The 12,560-nt window shown below is 26.2% G+C and overlaps 1 protein-coding gene across 3 annotated transcripts; it reads left to right on the top strand.

Annotated features, from left to right (window-relative positions):
• Positions 1 to 12,436, top strand: LOC105429973 (uncharacterized). Of its 3 annotated transcripts, none has more exons than XM_011643256.3 (6): positions 1 to 368; positions 453 to 556; positions 6,112 to 6,571; positions 7,191 to 7,453; positions 8,161 to 8,701; positions 9,626 to 12,436. In XM_011643256.3, the coding sequence occupies exons 2-6, from the start codon at positions 455 to 457 to the stop codon at positions 10,036 to 10,038; spliced, it is 1,779 nt and encodes a 592-aa protein (XP_011641558.2). In that variant the 5' UTR covers positions 1 to 368; positions 453 to 454; the 3' UTR covers positions 10,039 to 12,436. The 3 variants fall into 3 exon arrangements, with proteins under 3 accessions (XP_011641558.2, XP_011641557.2, XP_088936335.1); XM_011643255.3 differs by having other exon boundaries at positions 449 to 556; XM_089080209.1 differs by lacking the exons at positions 1 to 368; positions 453 to 556 and adding an exon at positions 3,732 to 3,977.
• The last annotated feature ends 124 nt before the right edge of the window (positions 12,437 to 12,560 follow it).

Here is a 12,560-nt window from a genome sequence, read left to right as displayed (position 1 = left end):
CATTTCACCGAATGTACGTACATACATATATTTAATAAGAGAGTTTTGTGCCACGTTGGCAGTTATTTTTATTCCTAGATTTTATTTTGATAAAGTGAAACGTAGCATTTTGGAAAAGACATATTTTGTCAATTTACGTATTAATATTGTGAAAAGTGTTGAATATTAAACTTTGAAAATATCGATGTTGGAGAGTGTCGAAAGTATAAAACCGAATCTTCCGTCAGTTCTACGAGTACATGAGGGTGGGGCATGAACAAAAGCGAAATCAGGTTGCTTCGTGGCATTACCTTGCATCGTGATCTCATGTCAGTAGATGATGATCACATGCGTCGTTAAGTATTGACTGGTGCAACGATAACTCTATTGTTAGTATTTTGCTGAATGACACAGCATAGATACTGAGATAAATTTATAGTTATACTTAATTGTGAATTTTATATGTTAGATAGTGATGTCGTCAGACATGAACCTGTTTGACTTTCTGGACGATACGTTTCTTAGAGAAAACAGTAAGGATGAACTATTTGTTGAACACAATTATGGTGATATGACGGTAAGTTCCGAATTTTCTGTATCTTCTCTAATTCTATTTATAAGTTTCTGATGCACTATAAAAAAAATAGGAAATATTACTAGAATATTATAATAATTTATGAAATATTAAGGTGAGTATCAACAGATTGCATTGTACAATTGAAAGAATACAGTAGTAAAATGATTCTAAATTATATTAAGTTGTAATATAAAAATTGTATGATTGTATACTATTATATATTTGAAAAATATGTTAATTTTAGTTTTCAATATATACAGTTCTATAAAATCTGTTTTCTACCATTTTTATCATTCATGTCGTACAAGAAAAAATTATTTATTTAATGTTATAATAATGATTCTGGTTTTTATATAGCTGTATTATATTTTGTATTTAAAATAAAATAAGGACATATAATAAACTTTAATAGAAATTAAGAATCGCTAAAAATAGGTGCTGATAAAAATGTTTTTTTTTTTTTTAAATTTTGTCTTTTCTTATTCTATAAAGATTTGGATTAAATAATTATTATAAAGATTAACTTGAGAATATAGATAATATGTAGAAAAGATTTATCTATTTAATTGAATCAAATATATAGGTACTCTATGAATTCAAGTTATATAGAATATGTAACACACATACAACAAAACATATACATACACACATAACAAAAAGATACATATTAACTGATATATTTTCATTTATGGAAAATAACCATTCAATGTTTTGTTTGCTATGAAATAATCAATGGAATTACATGGAATTTCTTTTACATATTTTTCATGGAATGAAATCATGGAATAGATTAAGAAGAGAGAAAGATTTAAGAAATTTGTGGAATTATGATTATTTTTGGCATTTTGTTTTTTAGTATAAAAAGTGATGCATTAAAGTTTAAACTATGTATATTAAAAGTACATAATTAGCTTTGAATTATAAGGTAATTAATTTAAGGTTTTTAATTAATAAGGGCTTTAACTTCTTTTTAAAAATTGACATGAAGGAATTTTTTATTATTATAACAGATACAGAAATAAAATAGAATATAGAAAATAATATAAGAAGAATTAAATTCATTGTATTATTTTTTATTGATATATGATTACAAGGTAAATAACTATGCTAAATTAGTAGATATAATTTATTTTATCATTAAATGCATTTTTGGCAAGAGCATTATGCTTGATTTAAATGTCATACATACATTGTTGAAGGGAGGAAAAATGTGATAATATTTATTATAGAATTCTGTATAAAGTTAATGATTAGAAATTATTAGTTTATACTACGTTTTATTTGGATTAAATGATATTAAAAATAATTATTCTATAAAGGATTGAAATTTAGAAAATTTACTATAAAAAGAAGTGATATTTTGTTCCATTTATTTAATTCATATAAGTATTTTATAGTAACTGATATAATGAATTTTAATATATTCTACTTAAATATACTTTTAAAAAAGCTAAAGCAGAGCATGAAGCCATATAATTACTCAAGCATATTGAAACTGAATCAAAATAATTTCTACTGCGAATTTATCAAGCAACTCAACTGGCACTTTATCTTTAAATGATATTTTTCTCTTATAAATTCTACTACAATATAGAGAAACTCACACTTGTTCAAATATGAAATTATGTAATGATTGTTTTAGTATTGATCATTTTGGTCAACAATTATGATTAATAATTATTCTAACTTTGTAAAGTTTTATTTTGATGATTTTTGCAATAACAAATCTATTGTTATCAACAACTATATATACATTTTATTGATAAGTTTTAGTTATTTATGAAACTTTAATCCATGCTAACATATGGTATACCATATACGCATGTGCGTGTGTGTAAAAGATTGTATAATCCAAATTTTTGTTAAATTTGTAATTTTTAAAACACACACACACACACACACACACACACACACGATTTTAAAACTTACAGTACATGGATGTCTTTTTCATGTTAATTCATATACATTCATATTATACATATTATTCATATTATACATGTTATTCATATTATTCATATTATAATATATTACAAATATTATATATTATCTGTTGCATTTTCAGTAATTTATCAATCACATGCAAATTAAAATGAAAAATAATACTATATATCATAGTCTTAAGGAGGTAAACTCGTGTAACACATCAAAAGAATTTTCTTTGCATAATTTAATAATTTAACATGTCGAGAATATTTCCCTGAAGTTTTATAACGAAAATTCGAAAAATTCACGTAATTATAGACGATTTTCCTACTGAGCGAACAGCGAGCACGCGTAGCGTCCGCGCATTTTTTTTTTTTTTTTTTTTTTTTTTTTTTTTAATATAATAAACTTCCAATAACAGCTGGACTAAAAGAGTCAGTATATACCTGTGTATGTCTATACTCGGTTATGTCTATATTGTCATGTCTTTCTATGTATATTCTACAAAGCCATAGTTCGTGTGATTTTGTGTAAATATATAATTTTACCTTTATAAAAATATATATTTAAAATAATAAAACTCGCTAGTTTTATTATTTTAATAGCTGCTGGTGTTTTTAACGAGGGCTAATGCAATTTTGCAAATTATGACCTCATTAGATATAATTATTGCTAACAATGCAAAATATTTGCTGATAATTACGATACATAACGGTCACGGAGATAGGGGCGATGCAGCCATAGCAGCTTTTAAAAAGGCTCGATCGAGAGGATAATGCGGCCTTAAAAGAGTTTTTTGAAAGAACAGAAGATTTGCTGTATAGGCTTGAAATAGTAGATTCGCAAAACAGCTGTAAGTACTCGAAAATTATCTACACCCAAACCTTTAAATGCATTTTTTTTTAAATTTTTTTAAAATTTGTGTGTAAGATAACTCCAAAATTAGCTTTATTCAATTGATTTCTCCTTCTGCACACATCTACATAGATATATTCCGCATAAATTGAATCAACATTTATAATTGTATTGTTTATTTAAATTATATAATGTGATACGAAAATTTTGTATAGATGTAAAGATCGCTATTTTCTTCCAAGTGCTGTCATTTTTATAATTTTGCATTATTTTTTGAAAAAGTAGATTCAATTAATACGTGAACTCTTAAAAAAGATAAATCTTTTTGGTTTTTTTTGTTTCAGATGAATACAAACGACGCTACATTGCGCATAGTAAGACGAGCTCATCGTCGACGTGCTGAATATATGAAATATTATTTCTTTTATAATGAACATTTTTTTAATTACTAATTTTTTTATTTGACTTCAATAGTACAATAAAATAGCTCGAAATGTTTAAAAAAGTTGTTCATACAGTTTTTTTCTTTTTTTTAAAGTTTCGAAAAGTGAATTTTTATCGTGTTACACGAGTTTCCCCTTTAACATATGGTGCGCCAACCAACCCACGTGGTTTCGCATACAACCTCAATTCTAACAGATCGGTACTTTAACACCACACCATGCTGCATTGCATTGAAGTATTTTTTTTCTCTTTCGTCAAATGTCAAACATATATCTATATTTCAATTTAAGTATAAATATACATTATAAAATTTAACTGTAAGTATGAATATTATGAAATACCAAATTCAACTACAATTATAAAGAGTAAACTTATTAAATCTCTGAAACGAATATCGCGCGATATTAAATTTATATTTATCTGATTGCTCTATCAATTATTAATACGAAAAATACAAAATATTTTTATCAACTACCAATATGAATCGAGTGTAATTAAATGTACAAAACGTATCATAAAATTAAAATTGTCGATAAACAGTACGATTCGTTATATTCGTGGGACTCGAACTGCCTAATGAATTTAATATTCATATAAGATTTATAAAAATATAAATGTGCAAATTTATAATCCTATTTGAAATGCTATTCATTTTTTACTATTTGTATATAATCCGCCGACAGAATGGCTTTTTGAGAAAATTAAAAGGCGCGAATCATCACACAATCTTAATTTGCATCTCATATTTGAAAAGTAATATGTACATATGTTTAACATACCGCTCTTTATGTTAACAATGTTCATCTGTAGCGATGAACATAGAATTCCTTTTTTGACAATTTTCTTCACATGATTTTTTTATTAAGTTATCATATAGTATTAACGTTTTTACGTTAATTATTTATTCGATTCAAAAGTTTTTTTTTTCTTTTTCTTATCGTATATCTCATCGAGATCAGAAACTGGCAACTTGATCTTCATGCGGTGAATGACCTTCGAATGGGTACCGTTACGTTACGGAACTGTGCCTACCATGAAAGTCTTTACTTTTTGTATGGCACATATATGCCCCAATTTATATTATATTTATATTATAATTATTTTCTTTTTTTTATATACACCCCCCCCTCCCCTCCACATACGCACGTATATGTGTATATGTATGTGCCTCTGTGTGCGTAAATAAAAATTATTAATTTTATATTTTTCGGATAATAATTAATAGAGCAATCATAAATAAATAAATATATAAATGTTATTATCAGAATCCGAATCTTGCCATTTTTTTTCTATTCTAAGTGCCGCGTACTGCGAGAAATAGTGCCGTTTATGCGGCATAGCGATTTATAGTGACAAATAAGGCACTATCGCATAGAATAGAAAAAATATATTATTTGTTAGATCTATAACAACGAATAACGAAATAAGATAAATTGTTAAATTTAAAATTTGGATGTCTTTCTGTTAAAATAGCTTTATAATATAGCTTTAAAATATACACTCTACTTCGGATAAAGTTGATGAATCCATACATAAGAAGCTCTAATTGTTCTCATTGTAGAGATATTTTAATATCTGGTTATCGAATTAAAACATCTATACTTGAAAATTGTTATTAAATTTTATCAATATTTTTTACTATTATTATCTATTTTATTGCTTATCTAGAATAAAATAATCACAATATTTCAGTTAATTCCTGCAATAATTCTGAATTATGACATCAGAAGCGAGACAATATAAGAATGATAATTCTTGCAAAATACATTAAAATAAAAATGTTTTTCGATAAAATATGCAATTGAAAACAAATTTAAAATATATCAAAAACTCTCCTTTGCTCTGATAATTAAGAAATAATATCTAGAAGTGAATTGTGCCTAATTAAAAATAATCACAATTCAATTATAGATATATATAATTATAGATTCAATTATAGTTACTCATTGATTAATACGAAGTAAAAGGAGAGCTTTTTTTCGATATATTTTACAAATCTATTTCATCAATTATGAACCTTATTTTATGGAAGTTTCTGTTTTAATTGTATTTTGCAAGAATTTTCATATATTTTTTTCATTTTTGACATCATAATTCAAGATTATTATAGTGAACCAATAGGAGCCTTAAATGTTAGTTTTTTAACATTATTAATCTTTCATTTTGACAATTCTTATTTAGATTGTAAAATATTGATACAATAACTTCAACTTCAAAGTCATATACACCGAAAAATAAAAATAAATTTTTTTTTATGTCAAAGTAGAAATTTTTCTGTCAATTTTTTGTGATTGGCTTGAAAGTGATAATAATATAATTATATAATATTCTAGGCAGAGGAATGTCCAACAAATCCCGATGACTTATTCGCTTCGATCCTAAAGATGGAAGAAGATTCATTTGATTTTAATTTAATTGAGAAAAATCTAGAAACGATTGCGTCCTCTTCATCGGATAGTGGACTTTCCAGTGCGTTGAGTCTTTCCTATGAACAGCAATTAAGTCCGATCCTATCGAGAACAGATAACAATGAAGAAGAGGAGATAGAGATCTGTAATTCTAACTTAAACAGTCCGCAAGATTTTATCGACTTCGAGCCTGCGACCAGTCCATCTTTAGGTAGCATCACTAGTCCCGTTAGATCTGTTATGAGCTCGAATATTGGCTCACCGATTACTGACGCAACCGAAGAGATGGATTATGAGCAAACTTTGGTTGCCGTTGTAACACCAAACAATACTATATCAAACTTGAATACCACTATTACCACGGGACAACCAATTAATGACATCGGTAAGATTTTATCGTATCAAAAGAAATATGTATATGTTCACGATATATAATATTAAACGTAAGTAACATTTATTATTAATGGGAAATGTTATTAAATAACATTATTAAATAACGTCATTATTCTAATATTCTTAACATGACGAAATTTCTGACTTTGATAACATGTTCTTATAAATCATCATGTGTATATTTAAGATATGTTATTGATTTAACGTATACAGCTGCATTGATGTAAAAGTTCCAATATTGCACATAATAATTAAGCTTACGGCACGCAATTATTTTTTGTAATAATTTATATGCGATCTAGTAAATTATAGTAAATGCTGCATGCAGAGGTACTTTCATGTGTCATTTTATTCTTGATTAATATTTAGTTAGCAACAAGGATAAAATGACACATGAGGACACTTCGAAAGGATGAAAAATCTGAATGCTCCTGCACGATGCATTTTTAATAAGTTACTAAATCGCATGCAAATTAACATGAAAAACAGCAGTAAGCCTTAGATATAGTACTAAATCCTAAAAACAAATTTTTTTAAACATTTTTAACATTATGAAAAAATTTAAACAAAAACACGTAAAAAGATAGAATATAGATTTTCATATTATACAGATTCCGCCCCTAAACAACAAGTACATCTGATACCACAAGAGAATGTCGTAAATATTCGCAATTTAGCATGCAATGGAAAGCGGAATATTCGACAATTAATACGTGTCACTCCAATGGGTTCTGGTAATCCGCGATCTATCCTATTGCCAGTGAATTTGAAAGATATGAAGGAAGTCCGAACTATTAAAATCATGACAACACAAGCAAAAAACTTGAAAAGTTTGAAAATCAATCAGACGAACGTAATCAATAAACCTATTCAGGTATACAATATATTGCAATGTAATATTCAAAGAGCTCTTCAATAGAATCTGAAAGTCTTATTTATGAATGTCTATCTATAGATATACTTACCTATATTTTTATTACGTTTCCTTTAATATAATAATAATTAATACAACACAATTATTAATAATTATGTTTGTTAATTTTTCGTTAAGATATCTTGAAATTATCAGATATTTTGTTAGAAATTCCTTTAGTAACAGATTCTTTGATCTTGATTCAAAATTGATTTTTTCTTAATGAAAAAGTAGGAAATTATTTTTTATTTTAATTTTTCAAATTTATTATATCCTATATTTCTACAACTATCTTTTAGAATAAAATTTTTTATAATACATTTTAATTAAAAATTAGAATTATTAAAAAAATATAATATTATTATTTATTTGGTTTGTCAAATTGTAAAATCTGTTTTATAAAAAATCTTTTTCGACTTCGTTTATAATTCAAAAATGATTGACTTTCCTAACATTTTTAAAAAACAAATTAGCTATACATTTTTGCTAATAGATGTATTATTGAAAAAACCGTCTAGTAATTTTAGAATACTATATTAAAATATTTATAATTTATTATATTTATAGTTATATACATTTATGGTTATATATACTGATATACTGATGTTACATTTATCATAATGATACAAATTAAAATTAAAACAAATTTTTTTTCATGTTATAATTAGATGACTATCAAGCAAGAAGATTCCAGTAGTGATAAAGGTTTTAATTCAAGTGATGAAATGGCATCGGAAACAGACTCTCCATATCCACGATTAAAATTAAATGCCGAGGAAAAACGATTGTTGCAAAAAGAGGGCATCACGTTGCCCAGCCATTATCCACTGACAAAGCACGAAGAGCGTGAATTAAAGAGAATCAGACGTAAGATCCGTAACAAGATATCTGCACAGGATTCTCGCAAAAGAAAAAAGGAGTACGTGGATGGTTTAGAGGATCGCGTGAAACAATGCACTGAAGAGAATATAACTTTGTTAAAACGGATCAAGGCCTTACAATCGCAAAATCAAAGTTTAGCCGGCCAGTTAAAGAGATTACAAGCTCTTATACAAAAGGGCAACAAGAGTGCTCAACCAGCAACTTGTTTAATGGTTTTGCTGCTTTCATTAGCTCTCGTTGCTTTACCAAATTTGCGACCACATTCCAATAATAATAATAATGATTTGACACAAGAGCAGGAGCAACCAGAAAAAACATCACTTACAGGTAAGATTTATCATTTTCTTATTAAAAGAATATTTATAAAATATTTATTTTTTTTTTTAGTTTATGAATTTACAAATTTACAAATTATTTAAATACAATCATTATATAAATAGTAATAGATATTTTAATAATATTATATATTATACTGAAGTATTGAATTTCATTAAATTGTAAAAAGACATCTGTGTACATTGTGTACATCACATGTAACTTGTAAGTTTTAAGAAAATTCAATATCTTAGGAGTCATATTCAAATATTAAATAGCTTTCCATTAAAAATCATAATAAAAAAAACTTATTTTAAAATTATTTAAAAATTATTTAGAAATTATTTAAAAGAAATTCTTAAGGAAGTTTTACATTTGAATACATTTTATTATTTATATATATATATATATATATAATAAAATATAGATGATATAACTGAATATAAATTTAAAATTATCAATATTTGTATAAATATCAATATTTTAGTAAGCAGTATTCAAAATGTTTTTATGTATTGTTTTTATCATTATTTACACAGTTACGAAACTATATATTAACAAGTCGCGGATATTGATAAGAATATCTACAAGACTTTATGTAATACGCAGTAAAAAGTGAAATTCTTCCAATTTAACATTTTTTTGATTAAACTAAAATGGTGAATTTAAAAATATTTAATATAAATAAAATTATTATTGCAATTTAATTTGATATATGAAAACATTTATTATAAATACAAATAATGAGAATATAACCTACCAATTTTTCACAAATAATATAAAAAGTTTTGATTTTAAACATGTTCTTACATAACAAATAGTAGATTATATTGAAAATATGTAATACATCTCTATATTTATCAATGAACATTGTATATTTAACATCATACTAATCATGGCTGAATTATATTTTATGGGGTATTATTTTAATTTTAGGTCGCTCCAGAACTTTATTATATACGAAACAATTAATGAATGAAGAACTACAACAATATGGTGAGTTGTTACAAGAGGTTGAGGGTCTTTTAGATCATGATTACAGTCCAGTAATACAAATGCCTCTTTACAAACGCCCTCGCATTGATAACGAAGCTACACCTAAATATATTTCTTCTATGAACCATGTGGGAGGAACGCTTGGTTTAAAATCAGATCTTACTATTTCAAAAGCAAAGAAACAATATATTGAACCTCCATTGGATGATATATGGCCACCACCAAATCCAGGTGGACAGAAAACAGTCAAAGTAGATCAATTCGAAACTTTTACTAATGAACTTAAAGTTAATATTTCTGATGCTGAAGGCACCAGAACAGTTCTTGTCAAGATGCCTCAAGAAAACATGTAAAATATGTTTATTTCTTTTTCTTGCAACAATAGAATATCTTTTAATTTACAGAAATTGAGAATTATATATTTCAACATTAGAAAAGCAACGAAATAATAAATTTGTTTCGTTTATTATTAATGACAAACTTTATTATAAAGCTTTTTTATATCCGAAATAATAATACTTAGAAGTAACATACATAGTCACATTACATAGTCACTTAGTGACAATTGTGAATAAATAATATTTATAGAGATTTTCCGATGGCTAATTATTCAACTGTAATATTTTCTGAATGCAATCATTACATTTCTCAACGGATATCAAATTTTTGATATTACATATTATTTCATAACATAACGATTTAAGGCTCGACTCTCTCGCGACGAGACATGGGTTATGTGACGTCAGAGGCCAGAGATGACATACAAGAAATTTGCATCATATAGCTTTATTTTAAAAATATATTTTCATATTCTTAAAATTTGCAAAATACTAGAAAGTAAGATATCTGTCCAATAGATCATGTATCTTTTACAAGTTTTAAGAATATATTTATAAAAATATGTATAAAAATATATTTTTAAAGAAAAAAGTACAAAATAAAACTATATGGCGCAAGAAATTTCGCATGTCATTTCTGACGTCTCAATCTAATATGGCTATGGCTAAAAGAGCCGAGCCTTAATAAGATTAAATTTAAAAAAAAAAAAAAAAAATGCTGTGAATTGCAAGTGGCCACAGTTCAACATTTTTATGAAAATGTTTCTTCTCTCACTTAATATAATTCATAAATATGTGTGCATGCGTGTGGGACAGGCGCGCACGCATGCATGTGAGAGAGAATGTTTGCTAACAAAATAATCTTTGTCCTTAAAGCTCGGCTCTCTCGTTGCAGTCATGTTGAATGATCCAATAAATCACGTGAAAGTGTAAAATAATTCTTGAAATAATATATATTGTTCAGCTATCAGAGATCACCAGATCACTAGATCTAGTTTGTGAACAATAGCTGAACAATGATCTATTTCAAGAATTATTTTACATTTTTACATGATTTATTAGACAGTCTTGTCTTTTACTTTCTGATCTTTTTTACGAGTTTTAAGAATATGAAAATGTTTTTAAGGGAAAAGTACAAAATAAAGCTATACGACGCAAAAAATTTTTTATATGTTATTTTTCGCTTCTAACGTATCACGTGTCGCATCGTGAGAGAAACGATTTTTAAGTTCTTAATTTTTAGACGATTTTTCCTTCTTAGAAAGCATGCTAATGTGTACATACGTGTTTACTAATTATGTATCCATCGATTGATCATAGCAAACGCCCCTCATAAGCGCCCGCATTTGACGATGAGTTATCCTTGCCTATCTTTTGTTTCTGATTCGATATGATAACTTTATCTTTTGACTAGGAATGCTTTCCATTTAGTGACACAAGTCTACACAAGTATCGTTCTATCTTTCTTAGCTTTCAATGATTAACAAGGATTAACAAAATACTTGTGTCGACTTGTGTCACTAAATGGAAAGCACCCTAGACATTACAAACGTGCTGCGCTGTTTATCTTTTTCAACACAAAAGCAAAAAGTAATATAATACTATTATATTACTATTACACTATAATATTACACTATAATATTTTTAACTTCTTGATACACAATTGTCAAAACGATCCTCTGAGATCAATACAATGACAGCTATTCGAAATTAGCGCAACGAAAGAATTAATTGGCATTGCGGAAAAGCGGCACAATAAAGTTCAAGAAATGCGAGCAAACCGATGTCATGCCTTTTTTTTTAGAAAGGAGGATAAATCAAAAACTAAACTTTGGACAAACTTTTAGAAAAGGAATAATCGTCTTAGAATTAAGTCATGAATGCGATATTTTAAGGACAAAAGGCTGTTTCGAATCATCCTGTATATGTAAGCGAAAAGAATGAAGAAAGATAAGGAAAAAATACTTTATGAAATTTTTCAAGAATTTTTATAGATTACAGAGGAGAGATAATATTAAACTTTTATTTATGTATTTAAAAAAAGTATAAATATTATTTTCAGAGTCTTATAATTATTATATGTTTTAAAATAATTATATATGTATATAAGAAGATTTCTATAAATAATATAACGTACATACATTAAGTTTGTATCACATACTATTATTACTTTAATGTTAAATATTAGTATTAAATAACATACAAATAAAAAAATATATATCTTTATAATTAATAGAAGTATAAACCAGATATGATTCATTTACGATAATTAAATGTTTGTATGAATGTATGTCTACATATAATGTATATAATCTATCTAAATATATACCCATATGTAATGTAATATAATATCTGAATGAGTATTCGTATATAATGTATTATGTAATCTATTAAAGAAAAACATTTATAATGACGTAATGTCCATATATGTCAATATATTACTTTTGCGTTGACTTTGTTTCAATTGAGGTGTTTCAATTTATATCTTAAATATTTTAATTTCAAACATATATATTTTTTTATTGTTATAATATTGT

The sequence above is a fragment of the Pogonomyrmex barbatus genome, unplaced genomic scaffold (genome assembly GCF_055798465.1).
Source record: "Pogonomyrmex barbatus isolate J1 unplaced genomic scaffold, ASM5579846v1 scaffold3, whole genome shotgun sequence".
NCBI classification, from domain to species: Eukaryota; Metazoa; Arthropoda; class Insecta; order Hymenoptera; family Formicidae; genus Pogonomyrmex; species Pogonomyrmex barbatus.
This window is presented reverse-complemented; position numbering and strand designations above follow the sequence as displayed.